At 41.6% G+C, this 26,627-nt stretch overlaps 2 protein-coding genes across 3 annotated transcripts; one reads left to right on the top strand and one right to left on the bottom strand.

Annotated features, from left to right (window-relative positions):
• Nucleotides 1-8,653: 8,653 nt before the first annotated feature.
• On the top strand, nucleotides 8,654-10,886 carry LOC104340754 (EOLA-like protein). The gene is made up of 3 exons (XM_086470288.1): nucleotides 8,654-8,679; nucleotides 9,210-9,493; nucleotides 10,464-10,886. The coding sequence occupies exons 2-3, from the start codon at nucleotides 9,241-9,243 to the stop codon at nucleotides 10,679-10,681; spliced, it is 471 nt and encodes a 156-aa protein (XP_086326414.1). The 5' UTR covers nucleotides 8,654-8,679; nucleotides 9,210-9,240; the 3' UTR covers nucleotides 10,682-10,886.
• A 2,988-nt stretch (nucleotides 10,887-13,874) lies between these two features.
• TMEM185A (transmembrane protein 185A) lies at nucleotides 13,875-25,503 on the bottom strand. Of its 2 annotated transcripts, XM_086469790.1 has the most exons (7): nucleotides 25,421-25,503; nucleotides 22,631-22,807; nucleotides 21,089-21,296; nucleotides 18,296-18,379; nucleotides 17,196-17,372; nucleotides 16,739-16,862; nucleotides 13,875-14,955 (listed from the first exon to the last, which is right to left on the bottom strand). In XM_086469790.1, the coding sequence occupies exons 1-7, from the start codon at nucleotides 25,456-25,458 to the stop codon at nucleotides 14,711-14,713; spliced, it is 1,053 nt and encodes a 350-aa protein (XP_086325916.1). In that variant the 5' UTR covers nucleotides 25,459-25,503; the 3' UTR covers nucleotides 13,875-14,710. The 2 variants fall into 2 exon arrangements, with proteins under 2 accessions (XP_086325916.1, XP_086325917.1); XM_086469791.1 differs by lacking the exon at nucleotides 22,631-22,807.
• Nucleotides 25,504-26,627: the final 1,124 nt, after the last annotated feature.

Raw genomic sequence — 26,627 nt, 5'->3', positions numbered from 1 at the left:
AAGTTAATTATCTGGCTTTTCAGACTATCAGATTAAATACATTTTGCTTCATCTTAGCATGCTTGAGAAGCAGGACTTTCATTTACCCCACGGGTATTTGTACTTATGGGCTAAAGGAACAATGCACGAGGCACAGAAGAGTTGGTAATACTGACAGTAAAGCAGGACTAAGATTGGAGCTGGGAGTAGAAAGCAGTTAGACCTACATGAAGCATGTAGTAACGCGATGCTCTCTACAGACAACAGCAGTTCTTTGTTACCCAAATAAGCACAAGTGTCACAGTCTATTGCATTGCACAAAGTGTCAGTGTCCTCTCTCCCTTTAATACAAAGGAATTAAATTATCTACATGTGATACTTTCAATTGATTTTTCAAGTAAATAATACTGCATACCACCAAAATAATTTGTTGTCCATGTTCTAATCATTACTATTTCTGACCTAGTACGGAAACAATGTTGTCTCTGAGGAGCAGTACAAGTGGTTAAAAGAAGGACGACCACGTAGTGTCTGAAAATGTGTTTGTATCACTCAGCAGACAGAGCAGTTGCGTTACTCACTCGGAAGTCTACAGGAGCTGTTCTGCGGGTCATGGTGCCACCTAGGGGAAAGCTGGAAAAGACTAAGATTGAATGAGCACAACTCTCAACATTTGGTCTATCTCACCTAACTATAAGAAATGAAGAACGCATATTAAACTTTGAAGAGAAAAAAAAATTCTCTTATTTAAGAGCTCAGCTGTATGTTGAGCTCTGTTTTTGGGACAGGATAAAAAGGTGTTTTATAGAGTTTATTTACAATGAAGGGGATATAAGCCTTCAATTCAAAACCACTTTGATGATTAAGATATGTTCAGATTTTGGACAGAATCAGCCTATATTTTATTTCATTTTCTGTTTGCTGATGTATTAGAAGTGAGGTTCACTTGACATCTTGATTAATGATTAAAATAAAATACGGAGTACTCCAGTGTACATTTAGATTAATAGTGTAGAAATAATGGGTAGTATACTGCTTTATCTTCAAAAGTATGCCTAAGAAAAGGTAACACTTCATCTAAGTAGAGATGCATAGTGAAAATATACTGTATTTGCTACTGGGGACAACAGGGAAATGGAAATCAAGACACCTGACAATTAAGAGAGCATTTAAGTCCAATATACACGAAAAATTCCTGAAAACAAAAGAAAATGCAGAGAAAGTATGAGATGGTGTACTTTAAAATATGACTTAAAAATTCAATATATACATATAAGAAAAATTAGATGTAAAACCAACAACCACAAACAGATAAAACAGTTACTACTGCAGTGAAACCCACAAAAATCACTAAAGTAATATATGCATTTGCTTATTGAAAAGAGCAAGTCAGAAGTTAAGCATTTTTAAACCTTATGTAGAATGCTAAAAACAGTTAACCATCACACAGCAAACCAATCAGTTCTAGATCTGGCTTTTGTATATCATCATGATCGTAAACATGCACATCAAGCGTATACAGGCATCTGTACGCACACCTGGTTTATAAGTTTCCATTTTATCTCAAATATTTTTAGACAGTAAGAAAAGAAAACCAACTGTATCAACTAGAAGCAACATCTTACCTAAATATTTTAATATCATCCTCCCCAGTAATATAACAACCCATTTATTGGTGCCTTCTCTAACACAGCCTATATTGACACCAATATTCCAAAACAAAATGAAACCAAACACACAGAAACCACCCAAACAAAAACAACAAAACCACCTCCCACCAAAAAGCCAAGAAGAAACAAAACTGGATTGACTCTTGATGTGGAAGCACTTCTCTCAGGTAAGATAGTGTTTGCTAGTTACTTAGTTTGCTAGTTTGAATTCAGAGAGGAAAACTGCATTTTCCATGTTTATTAATGTTTTATCAGTAGCCGAAAAGTAATGTTTTAGTTACCAAAGAATACAGAGGACCAGTTTGAAAATGCATTTGCTTCTGCACATCAATTCTTTTTCTTGTACTTCTTGCCAGAAATATCTTTTGTGATTAATTCAAAATGGTGAGGCGATTCATTTTCTCCTCTTTAAGTGTCTCTTGATGAGACAGAATCAAAAGGTACTTAGCCAAACACATTAGAAACTGTTGAAGAATTCCTAAGCATTTTAAGAGTCATAAGGTAAATGTTACTAAGGAAACAAAGGAAGTCATTCATATTTTAGCTGCCACAGCTAGTGCGAACTTTCCATCTATTAGAAATAGCTCTAAATGATCTTTCAAAATTTCCAGTAACACCTTGCATCTGAAAACAGATTAAAAACTTAAATAATTATAAAGCTGGATGGACTGCATCAATCAGATGAAGTAAGGATACCCCCCCCCCCCCCCTTTATACTAGGAGTGCAGATTCATTAAAAAAAAAGTTTTCAGCATTTTAGAGGGCGTGAATCCTGGTCGTGGACCCGTGACCATACAAAGCTGTTGATCAGTCTTATCTTTAAAAATGTTTTATGCAGCCACATACTGCATTCAGAGTTGCCTGTGGCTTGGACACCATAATCAGCAGGGGAAGGAGAGCTCATTACTACAAGCTCTCCTTCCCCTGCAGATTACCTCAGCATGAAGCCACATATCTCAATCAAAAAAAAGATTGCTACGGAGAGCTACACAAGATGTTTCTAAATCAGCTAGCTTGGTGTTCAGCCTATAGTTCCAACCTCCTTTTAACCTTCAGAAAAGCAGAAGGACCAGGATGGTCTCTGAATATTAGTAACCTTAAAGTTTAGAAATAAGTGGCTAAGCAAATAAAACTCACCAGCAGACCTGGCCTGTGGCATGCTCACACAACTGACACGCAGTTCAAGTACATGCCGAATTCAGCAGCAAGACCTAATGTAAAAGGGACAAGGCAGGACATTGCATATGTAGGGGAGAGTGGGGGGTTTAGGGGTGTCTAGCACATTGTATAGCACTGAGAAGAACCTTGCATTCAAAAAAAAAAAAGTGCTCAGAATGGTATCTTAGATATATATTTAGCTGTTTTAAACAACACAGAAAAATAAGCACAGCTGCAGGAAGCAAAGATATTTCTATGAGAAATCTTTGGACTCCACTCACATAAGAGCTCCAAATCATAACATCAGCGTTTGGAAAACTTTTTAATCAGAATGTAATATTCTGGAGAGAAAAAACAACGTTTGCCTCCTCATCCTAGACAATTACGAAAATCAGGCACTTGTGGCAACATTTGAGGACTAAGGGTGCCATAAAGTCAGAGACTGGCATGCGGCTTAAGTATCACCAAAAGATTGTTCTGAGTACACAGACACTCACCTAAGTATTATATATGTCCTATTTTTTCCATGAGATAAATTATCATCCAGTCAAAAAGCCCAGTAATTTGCAATGAAATGGCTGAATCCCCCCAAGCTTATCTATGACGGAAGCTCAGGAGTTCAACTCCCATGTTAATAAGGTCTCTGTTGCTACTTTGCATCACATCTAGTCGGTCTCAGTACCAGGAACTGGTGGCTCGCTCTTCCACTGCACACCCTGCAGAGCTCTGTAAGCAATGTTCACAGCTTCAGGAGCATTCTCAGTAGGAACGGGACTTCACACATGTCCCTTTGCCAAAAACGTGTATGCATATACTCCAAAAAAGTTAATGTCTCCCATAGCCAAAGGAAGATCTGAAAGGAGTTTTTGAAATTTTCACCTAGGCTGCAACTATGTGACTAGTAGGTGTTTTAAACGTTAATTTGTCTGACCCCAGAAAACGGATCCCTCTTAAATCTCCCTCTCATGATTCATCTTTGTCCAGCTTACATGTTTCCACATCACCCAAAGCACTTTCTGAAGAGATGGGCACGCAAGTATTTTCTGAAGCCATTTATTCTGCCCATATTCAAGTGTTTCCAGTTTGGAGGCACTCAACTGCTTCAACAGCTGAACACAAACAGAGAAGGACACCTAACACAGTCAAAGCACATGAGATTTGTCCCTAGTTTCTGGCAATGTGCCAGAAAGTTGCCTTGCACTCCTTGTCCAGAAAGTGTATTTGTTCTGTACAAAAGAAATAATGCTTTTTGATTTGATTTACGGAGCTAATTCTAAATGAAGCAAGCAAGGCTTTCTTACATCACAGCAACACACTTGATTTTCAAACGACACTACCTCCATTAACATTGACAAACAAAGGACAACATTCCCCAGTGAATTTTTTTCTGTACAGAAACTGTGATATGGGCAAGAAGTTGCATTCATTAAATCACAAAAAACTCCTGGTATACTAGCTACTACATGCCACTATGCAGTTACTACGACATACCTTTATGAAAGGCCGTATGTTTGACCACAAAGAAGTATGAGAGTCTAATGCTCACACTCTACCTTACGCTTTCATGTTGGGTATTTAAAAAAACCCACTGCATACGTTCTTATATAAGATCTGTCATATACACATGATCTGTTATGAAAACATACCGAAACCCGCTAAGAGAAAATTCAGTATGTATGCATTTTATTCTTAAACAGCACTCTGAAATACAACTGCATTTTTACCACCAAGCTATCCACACAGAGAAACCTCATTAAAATATTTCTCAGACACAGGAAAACTCTGCTGTAAGTAACCAACAAACTGTAAGCACTGATTAGTTGTAATGCCAAAACTTTTGACAAGGATAATGATGTCAGTGATGCGCTACAAACCAGAAATGCACTCTGCTCCCGAGGGTTGTGGGGGGTGTGTGTAAAAAAAGAAGAGGGAACATCAACATTACATTTTCAGAGAACTGTTCAGAAAACAGTATTGCAACAAATCTGGAAATAAGAGAATCACCTAAAGAAACTGGAAATATGTTTACAGTCATCATTTCTCACATTATAGACAAAGAAATATAGAACAGCAACGGTAAAGTCTAAGTATTTTAGTTCATCCAAAAATTAGAAGGTCTTTATTTGGGTATAAGAATAATATGAAGCTGGTTTTCCAGCATGTACTCAGGCTTTGTAAAGTACACTATTAGAATAAGAGACAGAGTAAAATTAAGAGAAAGATGGCAAAATGTAGAAGGTTGGTAGAAATCCTTAAGATGGAATTGCTGCCAAAAGAATATGAAGTCACAGCATCACACTTCATATTGTTTGATGTTCATATGTCAACATATCGCAGCTTCTCATGAACATCGCCTATTAAATAGTGACCACTCAATACAAATTATTGTATTGTATTTCATGGGTTATTAACAGGTGAAATTTCAGTTTTGACCTCCAATATCCTGGAACATACTGCACCGTATCTTCAGTCACTTCTGAAGTGAACTGTATCTGATCAAGTACCTTAACCTGATTTTGACCCAAGATATCCCAGCACCTATTGCTGTGTACTGAATATTGTCAAATCAGCCACTAAGTGAATTTGACAAGAAACACAGCAATGCTTGCCTATCTAGATGAGATCAGACCTGACTCCTTATAAATGATGTACTAGGCACTGTTTTAGCTCCACAGAAAGCAGTAAAACATACTGTAATTGGAATTACATGGTCTTTTTTCTATCAAAATTAAAATTAGGGACACCCTAAGGAAAGCTAATTTAGAGATGCTGAAATGAAGTGTACTTTACAGAAGTATAGACCAAACTTGTAGAATTTCCTGCTGTTGAGATTAGCATCATGTGAGGTACTGTGCCAAGATCAGATAATTTGGGATTGGTGTCAGCGTGTGAAAGCCAGTGACCAAAAACCAATTAAGTGCACCTAAGATATCAAGCATAAGCTAATCATCTGCTAAGATCAGAATGAATTTTCTTTTTTCATACTCAGTGCTGTACACTTCACATCATTATCTTATATCCTGAGAAAACCTCTAAAGTCAGTTTACCACTCGAAACACAAAAGGCTGAACACACACACACACAATATTTGATAATTTCAGGACCTTCTTTAGGTGCTCCTGTAAATTGGTTTTAGGTCTTCCAGTGAATGTCACAAGATATCGGACAAGGTTTCTACAAACCAAGTAAGCTAGTTTTCTGACAGGAGATTTTCAACATTAAACACCTTCAGTCGTAGCACATAAGTCTTGTGCTGTTTACATTTTATTTAGAACTGTTAGATTTGAGATTTTAAGTACCTTGGAGATTTTTGCTTAAATCAAGAAAAAATGTATTTTATTTATGTGATGAAACACACAATACAAATCCTGCTCTAAGTCATGCGACTGTGAAACAAAGCTAACACTTACTTCCACAACATGAAAAATTTTGGCCTATGCTTTCCCCAAAATAATTAACCCTCACATAAACTGTAATTATCCAGTGGAAAAATACCAAAAGCAAATACCATAAAAAGCATGAAAGCTCATTACATACTTGCAACTCTAAACAGATTCAACAGGTTCTTCAGCTAACCATGCACATCTAGTAAGATGGAAATAGCTTAAAGCCAAAGAACATTTAAAATAATAACCCTGTAAAACCTACAATGACCTTAAATTCACGTCATCTATTAATTTCTCTTGTTATTATGGCATTGTATAATTGTATCTGGAATGTGTTGACCAAGATATTGGAAATATCCAGGGGAAAAAAGGTTAATAAGAGCAGTAGGAATTTCAGAAAATGGTAATACGAAAAAATAGGTCTCAATAGTTAAAGTCTATCAGCCACAAAATACTTTAGAATACACAACATTCACTGAAGGTATATTTGAAGCGTACACCAAAACCGGCTATCAAAATACTGTCTGAAGTGCTTATCATCAGAAAAGAATCCTCTAACCATGCTGTCCAGTGCACTTACAGAATATTAAGGTTATAGGCAAAGTTTTACCGGTAAATACCTGTTATTCCCAAAGTTACAAACCTGGACAAAATAAAAAAATCTCTTTAATCCTACCTTCTGGTGGATGAAGTTCCTCTGTCTTTCTTAAGTTAAGGAACACCCAGTCTCACTTTCAATGTAATTCCGGCAGATCACTTTTCTCTTTCCACTTCCAAGTCCTGCAATTGTTAAAATTATTTTGATATTTCTCTTGGTTTAAAAAATGTTGTTCAATAGAGCACAGAAGAAATTCTGTGTCATTGAAACTAGTACTTAAAATCAGGATTTGATCTTGGTGATCGCTTTCTTTCCCCTTGGTAAACACTACTGATGTTTCTTTTCCATCTCTCCCGGTTTCCCTCCTTTGTTCTCTTGCCTGTCTCTCCTTACTTCTCCTGCAAAATCATTCCTTTTTGTAAATGTTCTCTCCTTGTTTCTCTCCTCCCTGCTTTCTTCTCTAAGATGCTGCATGCGTGGAAAAACTCACCAAATACTTCTCATATTTATAACCCTCAACTGATAGATATGGCTCTCCAGGAAAGATGACTCTCCTGTGACTTCTGTTTGGATAGATTCAGCTGCACTTTTTATCTTCTATACCCGCAGAAATCCAGGCAGGATCTCAACCATCCACCTGGCTGCATCAGTAGCCATTTTCATAGCCTCGCATTATTCAGCGTTAGGGTTTGCCTTAATAAGGACATTATGTCTCTGTTGGAAATGAACTCATTTAAAATGTGCATGTTCACTGACATAAAATATATTGGTTATTCCATTAACCACCTCATTAACACTGAACAAATAAGGTGGAACCATACATCTATTTTAACCCCCTTCTTTTCCATATTATCCTTTACTGTGAGGTCTCTTGACTTTTTCCTGTGTTCACTAGGCCTTCACATACTGCCCATGTGGCCAGGGATCACGACAGCACCAGCACAGGTAAAAACCTCTGCTGCCAAACAGTAACTGTGGAGTTCAAAATATTTTTATTAGAAAGGCAAGACATGGATACAAAACAGGCATTTCAATGACAGCACTGTACAAATGATATTCTCCTCAAGGAGCAGGGCTTACTGAAAACACTTCGGGAAATTCTGTCCAAAATGAGCTATTGGCCAAAGAAAGCAGGGAGGCCCTAGACCACCATTTTTAAGGGGCCAAATCGCTTTTAGTTACTCAATAGAGGTGTGAAGCCCTCTCCAGCTGTGGGCACAAGTGCCATGCCGCAGCGGGCAAGGGCACTCGGCAGAGCTTCTGCTGCCGTTTCACTCCCAGAGGCTTTGATGGTGTGGCGAGCACCGGCAGGCAGCTCATCACCCGAGCCAAGGCCCACAGGCAGCCCCAGCAGCCAGGGGACACCGCAGCGCCCTTCTCCCGCCAGCAACCACCAGAACGCACCCCACGCACCACGCTCCTCTGCAAAGCCTTCGCCAGGCCTGAGCCGGCCCCTCACTTCCCAGCGGGAAGCCGGGGGCGACACAGCCGCCTTTTTCGCGGGACGGCCAACAAAAGCCAAAGGCCAGATACGTGGGGCAGGCGCCCCCCTCACTCCCTCCGCAGCGCAGCCCCCGGCGGAGGAAGGCCGCCGGCTGCCGGCCCCCGCGGCCCGCTCCCCTCGCACCCCCGCGGCGGCCCAGCGCACGGAGGGGCCCAGGCGACGGGGAAGAGCCGCCAGGGAGGCGCAGCGCGGGAACCGCCCCCGCAGGGCGCAGCCCACACCGCCCACAAGCAGCAGCAGCAGCCGGAGGGCCGCCCGTCACCGCCTCCTCCTCCCCCCGGCCCGCCGTCCCGCTCGTCACCCACCTTCCCCCCGCGGCACCGAGCGAGGCGGCAGCGCGGCCCTGTGCAAGCGGAGGGAAGGGTGCGGAGCTGGCGGCGCCAGGTAGGAGGCGGCGGAGCGCTCGCCGTGGGAGGGAACGGGACGCGGGCCCTGCCGGCGGCGATAGCCGCGGAGGATCGCGTCCCTCTGGGGCTGCCTGCTGAGGAACGGCCTTTTAAACCCCTGCCGGCCCCGGGAGTAGCCGGCTCCCGAGCGCGGCCTGCAGGGCCAGGGCGGGCAGCGCCGCGGTGCCCCGTGAGCCCCTGCCCGGGGAGGCAGGCCGGCCTCCGGTGGCGGGGTACCGGGCTGGCGGTGCAGCGGCTCCCCCCCCCGGCCGAGGCGGTTTTTGGCGGCGCGGAGGCGGCTGTTGGGGTAGCGCCAGCCCGGGGCGGCCTGTGCCCGGGGCGGCCTGTGCCCGGGGCGCGGCGTTTGCGAAGCGGGGCCCCGCAGCGCGGACGGTCGCTCCCGGGGAGGCAGCTCGCGTTAGCGCAGCGTCCCGGTCTTCAGGGCAGGTGCTCGGGCCGGTGTAGCGGTTTGTTGTGGTCACAGATTCCTTTCTGAAGGCTGATCTCGGGGTGTCTGTTCGTTTATAGGAAATAAACGAGCTCCGATGCAAGAAGAACGATGAAAGTTGGTTGCCTTTCCTTCCGACAGCCCTATGCAGGATTAGTTTTAAACAAAGTCAAAACGGTAGAGACTCGCTGGCGCCCTTTGCTAGCGAACTACAAGAACTGCACCCTTGCTGTTCATATAGCTGTTAACGACTGGCAAGATGAAACATGGAGAGCAATTCTTTTGGACAGGTTTGGTATGACACCAAAACAAGTGCAAGATTTGTTGGATGAAGGGGAAAAATTTGGCAGAGGAGTTATTGCAGGTAAGCAACCTTGGATTGTATTTTCTAAGCGAGCTTTCAATCCATTAACGCTCAGTCAAATACACATCTGCATTACACAGTTGTGCTCATTGTAACAGTGCTTTTACAAGTATTTTGAAGGAGTGGTGCCTGAGTTGTGACTGGGGGCTGTTTTGATTACTTACTGCTGTAAGCTGAGGTCTGTGAGGGAACTTGTAAATAAAACTTACTTCACATTTCCAACATAATGAAAAAGAGTATCTTTGCCCTTAAGATAATAGGTTAAATAAGTTTAGTCAGGCCTCAGTTTTTAAAATACACTTACTGTACTAAAAACTTGAGGCTACAATTCTACAGTGTGTACAAGAAATAAAATTGATTTATGCTAATATAGTGTAATGTGGGTTGCATATTATTTTGTTTCACAATAATTGTTATGGTTTGTCCCCAGCCGGGAACTAAGCCCCACACAGCTGCTTGTTCACTACCCCCCCTGCCCACCTCAACCCAGTTGGGATGAGGAAGAGAACCGGAAGGGTAAAAGTGAGAAAACTCATGGGTTGGGATAAGGACAGTTTAATAGGTAAAGCAAAAGTCGTGCATGCAAGCAAAGCAGAACAAGGGATTCATTCACCACTTCCCGTTGGTAGGGAGAGAGTTTTACTTTTAATGAAGCTGTTCCAAGGCCAAATATAGCTCAGGAGTTTTGGTAGCAGCTCTATCTACTTAGATGCAGGCTTGTTTTTAAGAGAATTCTGAGTAGTGAATGTTGTAACTGCATGCTTCACCTGTTCTTCCGTGACCTGAGTTCAGTCACATAGGCCATCTTCTGCAGTGAATGACACTGGTTTGAGGTGTGCATGCTTCAGACTGTGTTCTCCTGGTAACAAATCAGCTGTTTTTTATGTCCTCTGGGAGGTTTACTTTTGGAAAACTTTCCTCTAGGAGATCAAAGAGCCAACTGATTTTATATTTTAATTTTACAATACAGGATTAATTGACCTTGGGGAGACATCACTATATCCAGAAAACTTGCCTTCTGAAAAGGTTCTGGAGCTGGAAAACAAAGCTGTCCTCAGCAACCTACAACAGAAATACTTGACTGTTGTTTCAAATCCAAGATGGCTCCTAGAACCAATTCCTGCCAGAGGCAGAAGAGGTGTGTGGGAGGTGGACATCCCTGAAGAACTGATCCCTTCAGAAGCGTAGGCATTTCCCCTCACTGTTACTGCCTTTATTGTATTTTATTATTATTACTGCCTGAATGCACACTTGTAATTCACAAGGCAGTCTCCTGAATACCAGTGAGTTGTTAAGGATTCCCTTCCAAGACTAATTGTTTGAAACAGCAAATACATTTGAAGAACTGCTCTTTTGAGGCAAAATAAACAAGATATAATTTTTATGACTGTTACTGGAAATTATGGTTTACTACATTTTTTCCTATATCAATAACTCTTAAGCAAATACTATTTTTTAAACATGTGGTTGATGTATTGTGTGCCAATTTAAAATGTAAATACAACTATTGTGTGATGCATGCGTCTCTGATTATATGAGGGAGTTTGTAGGGCCCTTCAGAAAAACAGTGCTCAAAAGCAGGCTGCTATCATTAACAGGACAACTGTCTCTAGCCCATTCCTAATTTTACAGGCGTGGGAACATTGAGAAGGCAATTGTGAGAGAAGGCCAGTCCCTCTGGGCTTCTCAAACAGAGGTTTGCTGGGTGAGGCTTCTGTGTGTAGTGTGTGTTATGTGCTGTAAATGTAAAAGGACCAGGTTTTTTTCATTCACAGGTTAGGTAGATTAGATGTGCATATGATGGGGGGAAGCAGTCTGCAGTATACAGCTCTGTGACGTGACAGCCTTTATAGAAAGGCCTTTATTAGGCACCAAAAGATGCTTGTACAAATTTAAATGAAGCGAGTCTTATAAGATTTCTTTCTCTCATTTAAGATGAAAACTAGGAGTAAGCTTTGAAAAATCTAGCATTGAATTAAAGACAAGTGTGCATGCAGAGTAGCAAATAGAAGTTACTGCTTTTGGCACTTACAGCCTTTTTCCAAATTCATACCGCACATTACAGTGAAAATACTTTTGATGTTCTCGAGCAAGGCCCAAGTCCAGGGGTAGGCACGGCTGTAAAACGAGGACAGGACAACTGGCAGGGGCTTTAAAAGAAAGTTTATTGGAACACGTAGGAGACTCTGTTCCCTCAGAGAACACAACTCCCAAGAGCGCTGTGCGGGTACCGAGCATGCCCCGGGTTGGGGTCTGAGGCCACTGCCTGCAGCTCCGCTGTTTGGAGCGCAAGTGCCTGCCGGGCCATGGCACTGCGGTGGAGTTTGGGCCTGAGGTGGCCTTGGCATAGGCAGAGCAGCGGCTGCTGCCAGCACAGCGGGAGAGGCAGGAGGTGCCAGCCCTGGTGGGACGTGATTGTTGGGCATGGTCGGCATGGCACGACCCGGTGAAGCGGCGATGCCAGCCAGGCTGGGGCTGCTGTGCTGGGTCAAAAGGGAGGGGGCAGAGGACTGAGCTCCTCCCTGGGTCCTGCTGCCGCAGGGCCCGCCTTTGTCAGAGCAGTGGTGCGTGCGGGTGTCGAGGCATGTTGGATTGAGGTCATTGCCTTGACACATCGCTTGGCAGGTGCAGTCTTCCTAGGTGCAGAGGTGCACGTGTTCTCCCTTGGACCTGCTGGGAATGGACCCCTCTCCTCTTCGGAAGTGGTTTCTTCAGAAGAGCTCAGCATCTGGTTTTATTTCCCAGCAGCATGCATGCTGGAAACACATGTCCGGTGAAAATCCTGCTGGTGGCTGATTCCTCAGACCAAAGCATCGCTTATACTTCTTCAGCTGATGTGGAAAATGTCTTCTAAAATAGGGGTTGTAGTAAAGTGAAACTAAAAAATGCAAAGGAAAAGAGTTAGTTTTCACTACCTTGAGACTGGAAACCACAAAGATACGAGGACTAAGAATTCTAATTGTCAAAGAGAAATGTGGATGTTAACAAGGACTATCAGGGACATTCTAAACCTGAAGTTTAGGCTAAATCAAACTGTGTGATCCAGTCCTGTTGGGCAGTAACCAGCCTTGTGGTTTTGCTGCTTGGCAGCAGCAAAGGGTAGGCTTCTTAAAAGCATACAAACTGATTTAGAAACCCAAATACCATTCCGTTTCAGCAACTTTAACATGGAATGAACATGCTGGTAACTACCTGATGCAGACACGTACCTTCTTAGCCTTCAGCAAATGCCACTGGAAGACCGCATGTGGTACAGCAAGAGTTACAGGAAACAAAAAAAAATCCTGATATGACTATCTTTTCATTTTGTGTGTTCAAAGTAATTGGAAATAACCAACGTATATTTGATCAGCATTTCTAATACTCAGAAATGCTGCTTCAGTAACTCCCGAACATGAGCCAAAGAACAACTGGCAATGAGCACATTTACTACCATCCTCATCTCCTCTGTAGTAAAGGCGTATTTCATTGGAATAGAGACCTGTCCCACCAGAATATTCTGAGTTAGCCTGCACGTAAAGGATCCAACATACCTCCCTAGCTGTTCCTTGTAATAGCAAGTCATCACGTGTGCTCAGCTTTGGAAAATCCCACAGCTTTCTGATGAATCCATACAACTGGAGGTGACGACTGAAGCTTTTCATGGTCTCACTTTTAAAAATTCTTCTATGTCCTCTCAATGCTAGTACTTCCTCTTCGAACAATTCTTCATGAATCACACAACATTTGCTCTCCTGAGATGGGGAAAGCTCAATTTTTAAATTCTTTTTTCTCAGGCCAAGTAAATTTTTCAGCCGAACCCTAGCAGCTAGACTGTCCTGCCAGCCAGCCGAACAAAAGTCACCAGCTGACTGAGAAGCCCAAGGGAAAATTCTCAAACATCACTGGGACACCCATGCTGCTGCTAAATAGCACTTGTTGCTGTTCATTTACGGATTTTTTTTTTTTTTTTGACTCAAGCCAAAAAGTAAGTAAAAGTAAACAAAATTTTACATGTCGGATAGGACAGCGCTGTGTTGGGTTTCAGCTGGTAGCTAATCCTCGGGGAGGAAAAGAGGGAGGTCTGCAGTGTTAGGAATGAAAGCGCCCCATCCCTGCAGGTGGTCAGGCGCGCACCTCCCACAGGCAGAAATGTCCATACGCTCAGTGCTCTTACTGCCATGCTAACACTAGGGAAACATGATCCATGGTATTTAAGCTACCTAAACTGTGAGTTCACCTAAACACCAAGAGAACCTGCAAGGATGTGGGAGTATCCAACATGTTGTTATAAGCAGAGTACAGGTTTCAAAGGCTAAATTTCTCTAGAGCACGTGGAAGTCTGAGACAGTCTGTCACAGGAGGTGTTTCTTCAAACAAGAAAATGCTATACCAACACCAATGAGTTCCTGTCTTGCGAAGTTTAATTATTTACACCAACACAAGTTGGTAATGAAGGCCAAGCTTTGATATTTATACCAGCTAACTGACAACCATAAAACCTACACCTAATGTTTCTGGCAAAGACTGCAGCACACATGATGCACGAGGGAACAGCTTATTAAACAGCCAGTCTAATGGGAGGATGGCATACGTGCTGCTCAGGAAGAATTAAAACGTGAAACTGGAAAGGCAACACTGACTCCCAAGCCAGTGCAGAAGATGAAATACCTAAATGAAAATTTACAGAGCTAACTCAAAAACATGTAAGTTGCTATACATTCTATTTCCCCCCAAAAAAGCTTTCCAGTCTTGCTTGAGAAGTGCAACACTCCTGTGCCTCTGTGGTTAAGACAATGATTGTGGCTGAACAGAAAAAGTAGTAACAGAGGTACTCTATTAAGGCATCCCCAAAGCATTTAAAACAGACATGGAAGTGTATATTTAGGACCTAAAAGACACCTGGAATAGCATAGGCATTTCATACAGGGTTTTTATAAAAATACTTTTAGATAATACTTATACTGTACAAGACAAAACTTTTAAACAATATATTACACTGCTAAAATGTTCATATAAATACTATACAGGCAAGCACGCAACCAACCCATCAGGAAGGTTCTCAAATTAGACCACCACGTATCTCTGGAAAAGCTCTCAGATTATCTTCAAGATCTGATTTGTGTCATCCAAGCCACTGATTCAGCAATACCTATTTTAAAGTAATTGGGACAAGGCATGAGATGAAATAAATTTGTCTGCTGATTCCCAGTTCCAGTTTAATATGCTACTGTCATCTTAATCTGGCATATCAATGTTTAGCTTGGGAGGTGGAATCACATATTTTCCTGGACTCTGTGTAATGACCACTCCAGTCTTTTTTCGAAACATTGGTGCAATTTTTGGTGGTTCAGGCAGTGGTGTTTCTTCTGTTTCCTCATTATCTTCATGATGAAGATCATAAGAAATATTTCCATATTCCCGTAAGAATGGGAAAATTTCAAGCAGGAACTGGCAAAAGTCTTTGCGAATTCCAAACCACCCTAAAAAAGAATAAAATCATTTCACATTACTGCAGAACAGAATGAAAATTTAATGAAGTAGGCAGACTATGCATTCTTGTTTAAGTTCTCTTGATTGTTTGCATACGAACAATATAAGATTTGTTAGTGCTGTTTCTCAGTGTGTTACTGACACCGATCATGTACCGTTACAGTTCAGATCACATACACAGATACACATACAGATTACATACATGCATTTGCATGCCTCTGCATGTCTGTGTGTGTATATCCCTATGTCTAAGTTACAGCTATACTGCCACAGCAAGGATCCCTTTCACTTCTCATGTTAAGCAGAGTCGGGTCACATGGGTGCACAGAGAAAGAACACAAAAGACTTTGCGTCTCCAAAGGAATCCGTGCCACACGGGAAGACATTCAGGCCAATTTCTGTTTGATACATAGAGGTTCCGATGGCAGAGGCAGACACAGAGTAGTAAAAGTATGTATTCTGTATTCCCCAAATACTTTTGTTGGTAGCCAGATATGATGTGATGCCAGGAGTATCTCACCCTTGGTATTACCTGGGCTAGGTCAGAAAACAGTACACATTGTGTTTGCCGTGTGTTTTGCTATAGGCAAAGACTTGGCAAGAGAGTGTTTAAGTAAGCGGCACTTGTAATTCGCCCGATGGTGCTCCTCTATTAACCAATACCAAAGGTCAGTGTGAAAAGGAGCAGCCTGTCCAAGTCAAACCTTTCACACTGAATGAAGGCAAGGTATTAAGCACTTGCCAGGGAAGATCCCATACAACCCATCTTTTTGCAGAGATTATACCTCATGGCCAACTGGTGTATTTCGCTTCATACTTTAAAGGTGGATTTTCATGCAAGTCTTCTGAGGCTCACTTCAGCTGAATAGTCTTTTTTAAAAATTTACATAAATATTTACTAGCCCTACAGAAGATAAAATGGACATGTGGCTTTCCAAAAGACTAATTTGGCCATAAATTATCAAGGGCATACCTTTAAAAAAAAAATCAGCAGTTAACAATTTTCCACGCAATAACTATATAAAAGTAAACTAAATATACGGAGATAAGCTTAGTCATGACCGAAGAAAAATTCTCAATATACTTCACAACTGGACCAAAACTGAAGTGAGTTTATATAACAAACATCACAGCTGGTTCCTTTCAACTCTGAAAAATCCTAACAAATTTTATTGCCTTGTCAACAAGGAACATGAACTGCAACGTGGATGGGAAGAGCTACTTATCTGCACTGGTTCAGTAACATTCGATGGCTGAAAGTGCAAATGCTCCTTTCAACACTGTTAGTCGTGGTGGGGATAAAAGCCTCATAAATCTACACTGGCCACTTGGGCAACTGAAGTTGTAACGAAGCAGCACAGAGCACTATTTGGCCAAAGAGGAAAGAGAATACTAGCTCAGGCTAATAGGACAAATGCTAATTAAAAATGCTAGGTGCTACACCATTTTCAGAACACAGTGTAGAAAGATCTAGTCACGTCCCATAAGAATGAAACTCATGGAAATAGAGAAGGATAAAAGATAAGTAACAATTAAAATCCCACTGAGATTTCAAGTTGAGTCCGAGCAGAAGTTATGCTCTCATAGGAATAAGAAAAAAAAGCAAGAGGCACTATAAACACTGAAAGCTTGCTAAAATCACCTGAAAACAACAGTAATAGCATTCTTTCATGAGAGAATATACACAAAAAGCCCTTTTTGAAAATACAAATCTTAATAAAATACATTTAAGCCTTTAGTTTCAATCTGTTTCCATGACTTTTAAGTACTTACAGTGATTTCCTCCTTTTTGTCCAAATGTTGTTGCCATTAAAGTTATCAGTGACAGCCAGAGAGGAACAAATATGGGTATAAAAGAAAAAGAATTATGCCCATCCAGTCTGTGTACTAATAAGATCTAAATGGCAAAAAAAAAAAAGAAATAGTCAGTTTAACTGCAATACCCACTTTCAAGGTTCTTAAAACATATGCTGATCTCAGATTTTCAGCTTCACACATCTGTGAAGAAAAATGGTCTCCACAGAAACACGTAGTTACAGTTCCAATGTGATGCATATTTTACTCAAAAAACCTAGAATTCTTGGTTTTCTTTCATACTGACTCTTAATATTTTATTCCAAAACAAAAGGTAGTATTCTCATTTTAGGAAGTTCAAAAAGAGACAGAGAAACGTTCATCACTCGCTGAAAAAAGAACAAAGGTACGTCAAACTCATTCTGCTTTTTCCCACCTCAAATGTGAGCAGTGGAACTACAATTGTCATCCAGCTGACAGCCATCGTTATGTGCGTCCTCCTTTGCTCAGCAATCACATCCATGGAGCGCAAGAACAGAACAGACCATACAATGTAATAGAGCACTACTAGACACAGAAAGGACATCAAGATCCACAGTGGAACACAAACAACCTGAAAGAAAAAGAAATTAACTGCTTTCCCTCCCACCCCCAACAGTGATGCATTTTTACCAGTTTGATTTGTTTCAGGTGTAGGTTTTTCTAAATAAAGTCTACATATTAAGTCTAAACAAGAAAAAGAAATTTAAGTGTAATACTCTAACATAATCTCTAACAGAAAAGCTTCATAAATCATGTGCGGTGTTACAAGCCATATCATCTCTTTGGAGTTCCTCAGCTTTGTAAACACCATCAAGCTGAAAATTTTAAATTAAGTCAACATAATTCAACTTTAGTAAGATTTCTGTGAGTTTATGTAACCTCAAACAATACTTGATTTTAGCAAGGCTTTTCTACACTGGACACTTACTCAAAACGGTTTCTAAATTAGATGCTTTTCCTGGCACAATCATGCCAGATTATCAGTTTTAAAGTAGTTTATAACACACTCCACCCCACCCCCTGCCCCAAAACAGTGCTTTCATATTCTAAAGGCACTTGCAACAGGAGCTGTCAGCAGTTTTGGCAGTGACCACTTGCACAGTAAGTGGATTTACACGCACGGTAACACCGCAAATAAAACTAGTTATTTACCACACTGTATTTACCAACACATTTGCTAACTCACCAATCATTTTCATGGCTAGTTTAGTGTTCCCATTGGAAACTTTCTAAAAATTTCAGATCTTTCAACAACTGATCTGAGATTAATTGCAGTTGATGACATGTCGCTCTCCCCCAGAGGATGAAATGCCCAAAGAACAGCCTCTGTTTCCCGTGACCACTGAATGACATGCCAGACCGTCAGCGAAGGATTGTTAAACAAGCCAAAATGTGATCATGGACTCTCATCATACCATAACTGTTCACAACAGTAAATATCTTTATGAAATCCAGCTTTTAAACAAGAATAAGAATAAAACACTTGTTACATACAAGCCACGGCCATCTGATGATCTCATCTAGTCTGAGTGCAATAAATATGAACTGTAGAATATTGACTGAACACAAGATTTCCAGCTAGAAAAAGAAAATACATTAGTTAACTCTTAGCATGATAAAGCTATTTCCAAGATAACCAAAGAATCTGTCAAAGGACTTTTCTGACTCCATGCTTATCACTGCAATATGGAACATCATTTGCATTCACATTAGATAGTACTAATGATATCCCTAAATTTGGAAGGCTGTGATCCCAATAGAGTAACTGTAGAGGCAGCTGTCTCCTGAGACAAGACCTTCCTGGTATTTAAAACAAATAAAATAAAAGCACTACTTGCAATGCTTATTAGAGGGATTAGAAAAATAAGAAAAGCCCAGCTACTCAGACTGAAAAAAGCAAAGCATCAGAAAACAACTATTTTTTTCAGGTAAGAAATATTGCTAGAATTAAATTAACAAGTAGTAAAAAAAGTCCTTCAATTTAAAATTAGCAAAATTTATCTTTACAGATATTGTTTAGTGGTTGCAGTAGCATAAAGGTGAAAGTTACATTGGTTTAACTACCAACAGTCCAATTTAAAAGTCCCAGCCATATCTGGGGGCAAAAAGAAATACAGAGAATAGTGGAATCCAAATTCAATTATTTACTGTATAATGGAGGGATATTTTAAATTACACTGAAGACACTTGGGGTTTGAGGCAATACAGAAAAGCAATACTCCTCATTAAAAATGTTAATGAAATTTTTCACGGGTCCCACTTGCCACTATGAGAACTAACCCTAAATTACACATTAAAAAAATCAAGTTTGTGTCTAGCTTGAACAATGTGAAACAATGAAACACCATTAGACTTTGGAAGATTCTGTTTCTAAAGTTTATGGGCAACCCTACATGGAGAGGATTTCAAAGATCAGACAATTATTATCTGAAAAGACTAACTGAAGCTCTTGAGTGTAAGTCAGAAATATTTTCCATTTTAAAAAAAAACATGTAGGGATGTAAGGCATCTTTGAAATGTAGTATTTCTCAAAAGGCAGGCACTACGTGCTACTTTTCACTAACATATATGACTGTGTACCATGATCGGCTGGATAAATGCCTTTGAAATCCCCAGTCAGGAAGTCACAAATCCAACAGGCAGCAGGCACTTGCCTACTTCAGAGACCGCACTGACGTCTTCACTGCTGAAGTACAGGTTACTTTAAAATGACTGGAAAACTAGATTTAAAATAGCTTTGTACCACTGGCTTTCTCAAGAGAATAAACAAAAACCCCCACAGTCAAGCATAAGATCAAGCAACCTGAAAACTGCAAGAGCAAATAAAAAGTTTTTAAAAAAAATCAAAGTATCAATTGCTATGAATAGAATCTCGTTAACGTTTGAGCTATATATGGCAAGTGGATGTACATTTGCAGTGGCTGGGCTCACAATTTAATTAATTCAATATGCCTTAAATAAATGGTGCTTTATCAATTGTAAAAATAGTGTAACACATAAAATAAAGCTTTTTCTGAGCCCACCATGAAATATAGACAAAATCCCTCTATGTGCTTACTGAACACCTAATCAGATTCAGAATAGAAACAGGCAGACAATATATTTTCAGATTAAAAAAATTATGAAAATAATACATTAACAACTACTTTGATTACTCATGCCAAAAATTAATATCCTTGATTAAAACCAGGCTCCTCTTATGTTTCTAGCAAATGACAAGGAAATAATGAAATCTTCACAGAGTAAAAAGAAAAGAAAGCAGAACAGCACTAAATGCAGATTAAAATAGTAAAAAAAAAATTTAAAAAAAGAGTTGACAGTTAACTGCATAACTTCTTTTCTTTCAGACAGCTGTTGCCTTTTAGGGGTAAGTGGTTTCCATTTTTTTTTCTGCCAGGAAATATGCCAGTCATCTGTACATCAATGGGTAATCAAGCATCATCCAGAAGGCAAGTACTTCTACACAAACTTTACTTTTAGGAATGGTTTACTGTGACTAGAACTCTGCAAAATGAATTTCTATTGCGATATTTTTAAATCAATTGAAGGTAGCAGTTTACCAGCCATGCTAATGATCACTTATCAAAAATGTTTCCCTCCCTCTAGAGATAAACTCATTTTATGCTAATGTTAGAGAATATTCCCTTGAAATTAAAAAAACCTGAAAAAGCTGAGCCTCATCTAAAAATCAGATTTTTAATTGTCATGGAGTATTTCACAATATAGCCAAAAATAAAAGTCCTTTAGAAAACCCCAATAAGAATTCTAAATTTACTACAAAATGCCAAGGATTCATGAGAATCCTTGCAAAGTTCTTCCAAAACCAAAAGGAGTGAGTTAGAAAAGAAAGAAGACTGAGGCAGAAAATAAAAACTTCCTGGTTTATGCCTACCATCCACATTCCCCAATTAAAGATTAAGCACACAGATTGGGAACCCTGATTATCTAGGGCTCTGGAAGTTCAATTCTGCCTAGGGACTGTGCTTACTATCAGGGGAATTTTCTTCAGTAATTTCCATGTAAGTGTCTAGTATTAGTCCACATTGCAGAGTTTGGGGTGAGTTCTTTTAACACACCATAATTTAATAATTATAAAACTAGAAAATATTAGAAAAATATATATATATTATTCCAAATCCTGATTTTTCACTCTAGCAGGTCAGTGCAAACAACTAGTTCAACAGATGCAGTCATCCACATCATGCTTTACTGCGAGAGGAGCTATAACCAACTTGATACAAAGTCTTGCATTGCCACCCATTTCAGCCAGGATAGATAAAGCATTACCTCCAGAGACCTGTCATGTCGGAATCCCCACACACAAGCTGCAACTGACACTGGAGATACAAAGAACAACGGCATGAAGACCAGAAGCCAGAAATGGGTTCCTCTCTCAATCCTGTCACACACCAGCACTTCAAACATCAGCAGCAGCAGGTGGATGCCTACTGCAATTAACATCGCTTTGAACTCCACACAGGTTTCTCCTTCTGCTCTAAAGAAACAATAAGGAAGCATTCAGTTTACTGGTCAATAGGAAAGCACACTATCCTGCAAACAGCCCAAGACACTTTGCTTACAGTTGTTAAGTTTCAGATATTAACACTTGTTTTTAATAAACATACATATGATGCCCATATAGCCGCTATTAAACTACACTCCTGATGATGTAACAGGATTTCTTGCCCATAAAGCTGCACATTTAAAGTATCTCACTCAAAGGGGGCAGTGGGATTTTTTTTTTTTTTTTTTTAACAACTTGAAAATTTTCTAAGGAATTCCTTTTCTCAGGATAGCTGTGCAGATAAAACAGGATTTCTTTGCTACTGTGGAAACACTCAGATATCAAGCTGACTGTTAGGAAATAAGCTAAGTCTAAAATTATCTGTTTGGTTCCTACATCAGCTTTCATTGAATCAACATCTGTCCCCGGAATTTCTTTATGCACCAAAATCAGCATATTGCAACAGAATAGTATCTATTTCTGAAAAGTACAATGCCTGTAAAACAACAGCACACACACAGGAAAACCACGCTTTTTCCTACACAAATAGAACCATTACTAGAAGGGGCAAATAAGACCTGAACCACACGATATAGAGTATCTGAATGAGACCTGTGCACAAAACTCTTCATTTTATACACAGCATAGAGAGAAAAGAAGATTGAATTTATTGCTCTTCATTTAAGGTAGTTTTTCTTTTCCCCTAGCGCATTCCAATTCACATCCTACTCAGATTACCAAAAAAGGAAACACTGATGTATTTAAAGGTCTGAAAGTTATTTTACCCTAGACTGCCTATTAAAATATCAGTGTTAAACAACCTGGACAAAAATGAAAAGGAACTTAGAGAACCTGTTCCCACAAATACGTGACTTTACAAATGTGTTAAAATTTGCCTATATCAGTGTATTAAACTACTTGAATATTTCTTAGACAACTGCAACCAAAGTCTGAAAAAAAAAAAATCACTATGTTCACAGCATATTCAAGAATCACTGAATATTCATCCAGATCTTCACTGAGGTTACATGCACACCAAGGAGAAAAAAAGTAATCGACGTTCTTCACACTGATCTGTATGTTCCAGGAAACAGAGTTAGAAAATAATCCAATTAAATATAGTAGTACATTCCTAGTGCCTATGAAGATAGTTCTTTATCACTTACACTAAAGCAAAGACTTCCCAATGTTGTAACAGAAAAGCACAAAAAGTCACTCCCTGAGAAGTTTTACCTTCCCCAAGAAAATATTGTTTAAGCTTGTGATCAGTACGAAAAACACATTACACTCCCTTCCTTTTTGCAAAATAAATATCCTCAACTTACCGATACTGTGGGTTTCGAGCCCATACTCCTGTTCCCACTGAGGCACCAACAATCACCATCAACTTCCAGAGCCATATTGGAGCAAATACAGCCCAGTAACTCCATTGAATTTTGTCATCCAGACGTAGAGAGAGCAACACGGAAAAAAGCAGCAGGCATGCATAAATAAGAAATTTGCTATTAAACAGACAAAAAAAAAAAACAAAACAACAAACCAGAGTCAGATATTAAGGCAGGCAACTTAACATGAACTTTGTAGAGAACAAGAAAATCAGTCATAGCTGAAATTTAATCAGGATGCTTCCGAACAGAAAACGTGTCAAACTTCTTTGCAAGGAATCAAGTTTGTTCTGAAGAGTCAAATATTTCATCATAAATATAGCGTATGTCATCTCATTCACTTACAAAACCATTGCTTCAAGGGAAGACATCAAAAGCATTCTTGCATGAGAAACCTAATGAACGGACACCTATCAGTAGCTCCCTCCCACGAGGACCCAGTCAGGAGCTGTGTTATTAGAGACTCAGAAATATACCAGTTGTACATGTTTTTAGAAAATGCATTCTTTCATACAGATCAAATGAGGTAGTTTCTGATGTTGAAAATTAAGTTACATAATTTATGCAATTTTATACACACTATTTTTAACTAAAGACTAAAGGCAGATTTGAGATTTTTAAAAAATTTTTACATTCAGTTAAAGAAACAAAACAACTTTATAGAAAAAGTAAAAGTTTTAAGCAAAGTTACTGATTATAGAGTGATGTTTCTAGCAAATACTGAGGATGGTGCTTACAAGTTTAAAATAGATATGTTGATATATTTTATAAGCTAGTCAATCTAAGAATGAATAAATGTATCGAGAATACCTGAGAGCAGTGGCACAGCAATTGCTTGCACCACCAGAAATCAGACAAAATAATTACACAGTACATGATATCCTCACACTACAGGAAGGGAAAAAGTCACCCACCCATTCAGCAGAGGATCACAGACTGCTTTATGAAACACATAATTAGGCTTCAGCACCACTTCAGTGAAGTAATTATATGTATTTTAAAACATGGACAACCTAAGGAACAGGGTAAATACTTGCTACAGAGCAAAAGCAACAATAGTCAGGAATACTACCCTTTCTCCAACAGCACAACTCAAACTCCACACTTTCACTCTCATCAAATAATAAAACATTCATTAGAACAGCATTGCCTCGTTTAGATATCAAGCTGCTTTGTCTCTATTGAGAGCAAATGTCTCATCTGCCCCTTAATAAGAAAAAGCCATTTTATTATATCAGCATCTCCTCCCATGCTTGATGAAACTACCTCAGGATAGGATGATACAAAACAACAGTCATCCTTCACAGCAACAAATAGATCCCTCAGCTTCCTAGGCTATTCATATATTTCAAACATTCACTATGTGTGTAGTTTGTACTTTCCCTGGCTCCTCAATAAATACAGAAGTAAAACGCCATGTGGTAAAGTACCACTGGTCCTGGAGTGCTCCAGTAAACACCAAAACATTCAAGATTAAGTTACCCACCTAAGTGCAAAATTCAGCTTGCTCATTCATCATCAGATGGCATCCACATAAGCTGCAAGCATCGCTTAGCAATAACAAAACTTCATAAGCTTCTGTAACTTCTGTTCCTACTTTTCCATTACTTCCAACCACACATATTTAAACTGTTTATTTCAGCCTCTCTGCAACAATGCATTTCCTGAAGCACTGGTTACCCTTCTGCTTGTCTAAACAACCGACTGAACATAGCTTTTTGTAACTGCCATCATGTAAGGCCTCTTTCACAAGCAAGTTTTCCAGGACTCTCAGTATTTCATGCCATCCTGCACAAGTTGCTTGCAGGCCTTTATTCTGTGGTCTTAAAATAGCTGGTAACAGCTAAATCAGCAAAATTCAACTCATCTCTCAGCTTCTTTAAAAGTTACATGCATCCATACTTCCTTGAAGGCAGCAGAAACCCAAACTGTAGCAACGATCATCTCATTAATTGTGAGAGTCCAGAATGAAGAATCACCAGCAGCAATTCTTCGTGTCTAGACTCGGATTGTTAAACGTGACGACTTCACACCTGCAACAAATGAGCTTTTCCCATACGGTAAATGCCTGTGCTAAGGCGTGAGGCAACTTTTCTTCCCAGTATAAAGCTTTATACCCCAAATCATCAGGTTTGAAGAACTCAAAAACCAGAATGAGGCTTGCAGTAATCTGAGAAAGTTGCATAACAGAACAAAAAAGATGACTGGAATTTGGCCTGGAAGCCAGATGACGGATGCCCGCGTTTACCGCCACTCCTGTGCAGAAGGGCCACCCGACGCTGAGCTCCGCTGAAACGCTCACGGCTCCCGCACGCCAGCGCTGCTCCAGACCGGCCCGGAGCCGCTGCCCGGCGCCCCTCCCGGGATAACCGCGCCGAAGCCGGTTTCCGCCCCAGGCGACCCGCCGCGCTGCGCTGCCGCACCGAGACCCCACGCCGAGGGGCTCTGCCGCAGGCGGGGCGGGCCGGCGGTGCTTCCTCCCCGTCACCGGCTCCGCCTCGTCCCGGCGGCAGCTCGGGCACCGCCGCGCCGCCGCTTCCGGACGCGTCCCGCTACGGGCGCGGGGGAGGGGAGCCTCCGCCCAACAGCGGCGCTATGCCCGGGCAGGGAGCCGCCGGGACCGGGCCAGGTGCCGCCCCACCACCGTGCGGACCGGCAGCGGCCCGCCGAACGGGCCCTGGCAGGGCGGCGCGGCCCGAGGCCGCCCGTTAAGCACCAGGCCGCCCTCACCTGGGGTTGAAATCCTGGAACAGGCCGCGGAGGTTCATTGCGGCTCGACCCTCCACCGCCGCCGCACTCTACCAGGCGCGCATGCCGCGGCCACCGCCACCGGAGCCGGAGCCTGCCCTGGCCTCGCCGCCGCTCCGCCCCCGCCGGAACCGGGCAGCCCACCCCGCGCATGCGCGCCGCCCGCCAGGCCCCTACAGCGGCATTCCTCTGCTGGGAAACGGGTGGCCCTCTTTACCGGGCTTCACGGGTGAGCATTACGCATGCGCCCTAAGCGAGAGGGCCGCTCTGCCAGCAGATGGGCTGGGCTTTGACTGGCACAGGGAGGTGACGGCCCGGCCCCGCCGCGGGTGCGGGGCTGCGCTGCTTCTGCGCACGCGCGGGGGCGGGTGTCGCCTGGGCCGTGCTCGGGTCCCGGCGGGTCTGGCGGGCCGTTCCCCAGCGCGGGGGGGCGGGGGGCGGCCCGGGCCTCTCCCGCCTCTCCCGCCTCTCCCGCCTCTTGGGAGCGGCGCCTGAGGAGAGCCGGGCTGAAAGCTGGAGCTCCCCGCAGTTGTCGGGGGCGCGGTGGCCTTTGGGGCGGTGTGGCCACGTGTGTGGGGGAGCTTTAGGGAACAGCTCTGCTGAACGTTGTCATAATCCGGTGCTCGCTCAGAGACGTTTCAAATAAATATTAAAAACCCCAAAAAGACCAGTTAACACTGTTTTGGGGAATCAGTATGGCCTTTTTTGGCTTGTGTTTGAAAAGGTTTTTCATGGACTAGCACAATTCTGCAGCCGTTACTGGAAAAAAACCCCATGCAATACGTACTGCGTGGTAAAGAATGGTGTCTGTGCCCAGTTCCTTTGTAGACTTCAGTTTGTGTCTGCTTTGTGCTCCAGAAAGCCCGGGTGCGCTAACTGGCTGCTCACGGTCAGGCTGCCGAGGCAGAAAGGAACATCCTCTTCTCAACCCCAGAGTCATGGCAGCAATGTTTATTCCAGGTTGTGCTATTTCCTTTTACATTTATGGCTGCGTTTCAGAAGTTAAGCACTGAGCTTGGTTGTTTTAAAATATGGGCTTAGAGAATCTGTTCTGAATCTGTTCAAAATGTATTTGTCACCTGCTCATTTGTGGTTTTATTTCACACTTTAGTAAACCTACACTGCCTTACATGTGTTAATAGCAATCCTCATCAGACTTTTTTTAAACTGTCAGTGAAGCCAAGCCCAG

The sequence above is a fragment of the Leptosomus discolor genome, chromosome 9 (assembly GCF_034619465.1).
Source record: "Leptosomus discolor isolate bLepDis1 chromosome 9, bLepDis1.hap2, whole genome shotgun sequence".
Taxonomy (NCBI): Eukaryota; Metazoa; Chordata; class Aves; order Leptosomiformes; family Leptosomidae; genus Leptosomus; species Leptosomus discolor.
The sequence above is the reverse complement of the archived record's forward strand: the minus strand, read 5'-3'. Positions and strand labels throughout refer to the sequence as shown.

Coding starts and splice junctions, on each gene's coding strand:
- LOC104340754 (XM_086470288.1), top strand. CDS start 9,241: ATGAAAGTTGGTTGCCTTTCCTTCCGACAGCCCTATGCAGGATTAGTT. Junction 9,494..10,463: donor TGGCAGAGGAGTTATTGCAG/GTAAGCAACCTT, acceptor TTTACAATACAG/GATTAATTGACCTTGGGGAG.
- TMEM185A (XM_086469790.1), bottom strand. CDS start 25,458: ATGAACCTCCGCGGCCTGTTCCAGGATTTCAACCCCAG. Junction 21,297..22,630: donor GCTCGAAACCCACAGTATCG/GTAAGTTGAGGA, acceptor TTGTTTCTTTAG/AGCAGAAGGAGAAACCTGTG. Junction 17,373..18,295: donor TCATCAGATGGCCGTGGCTT/GTATGTAACAAG, acceptor TTTTTCTTTCAG/GTTGTTTGTGTTCCACTGTG.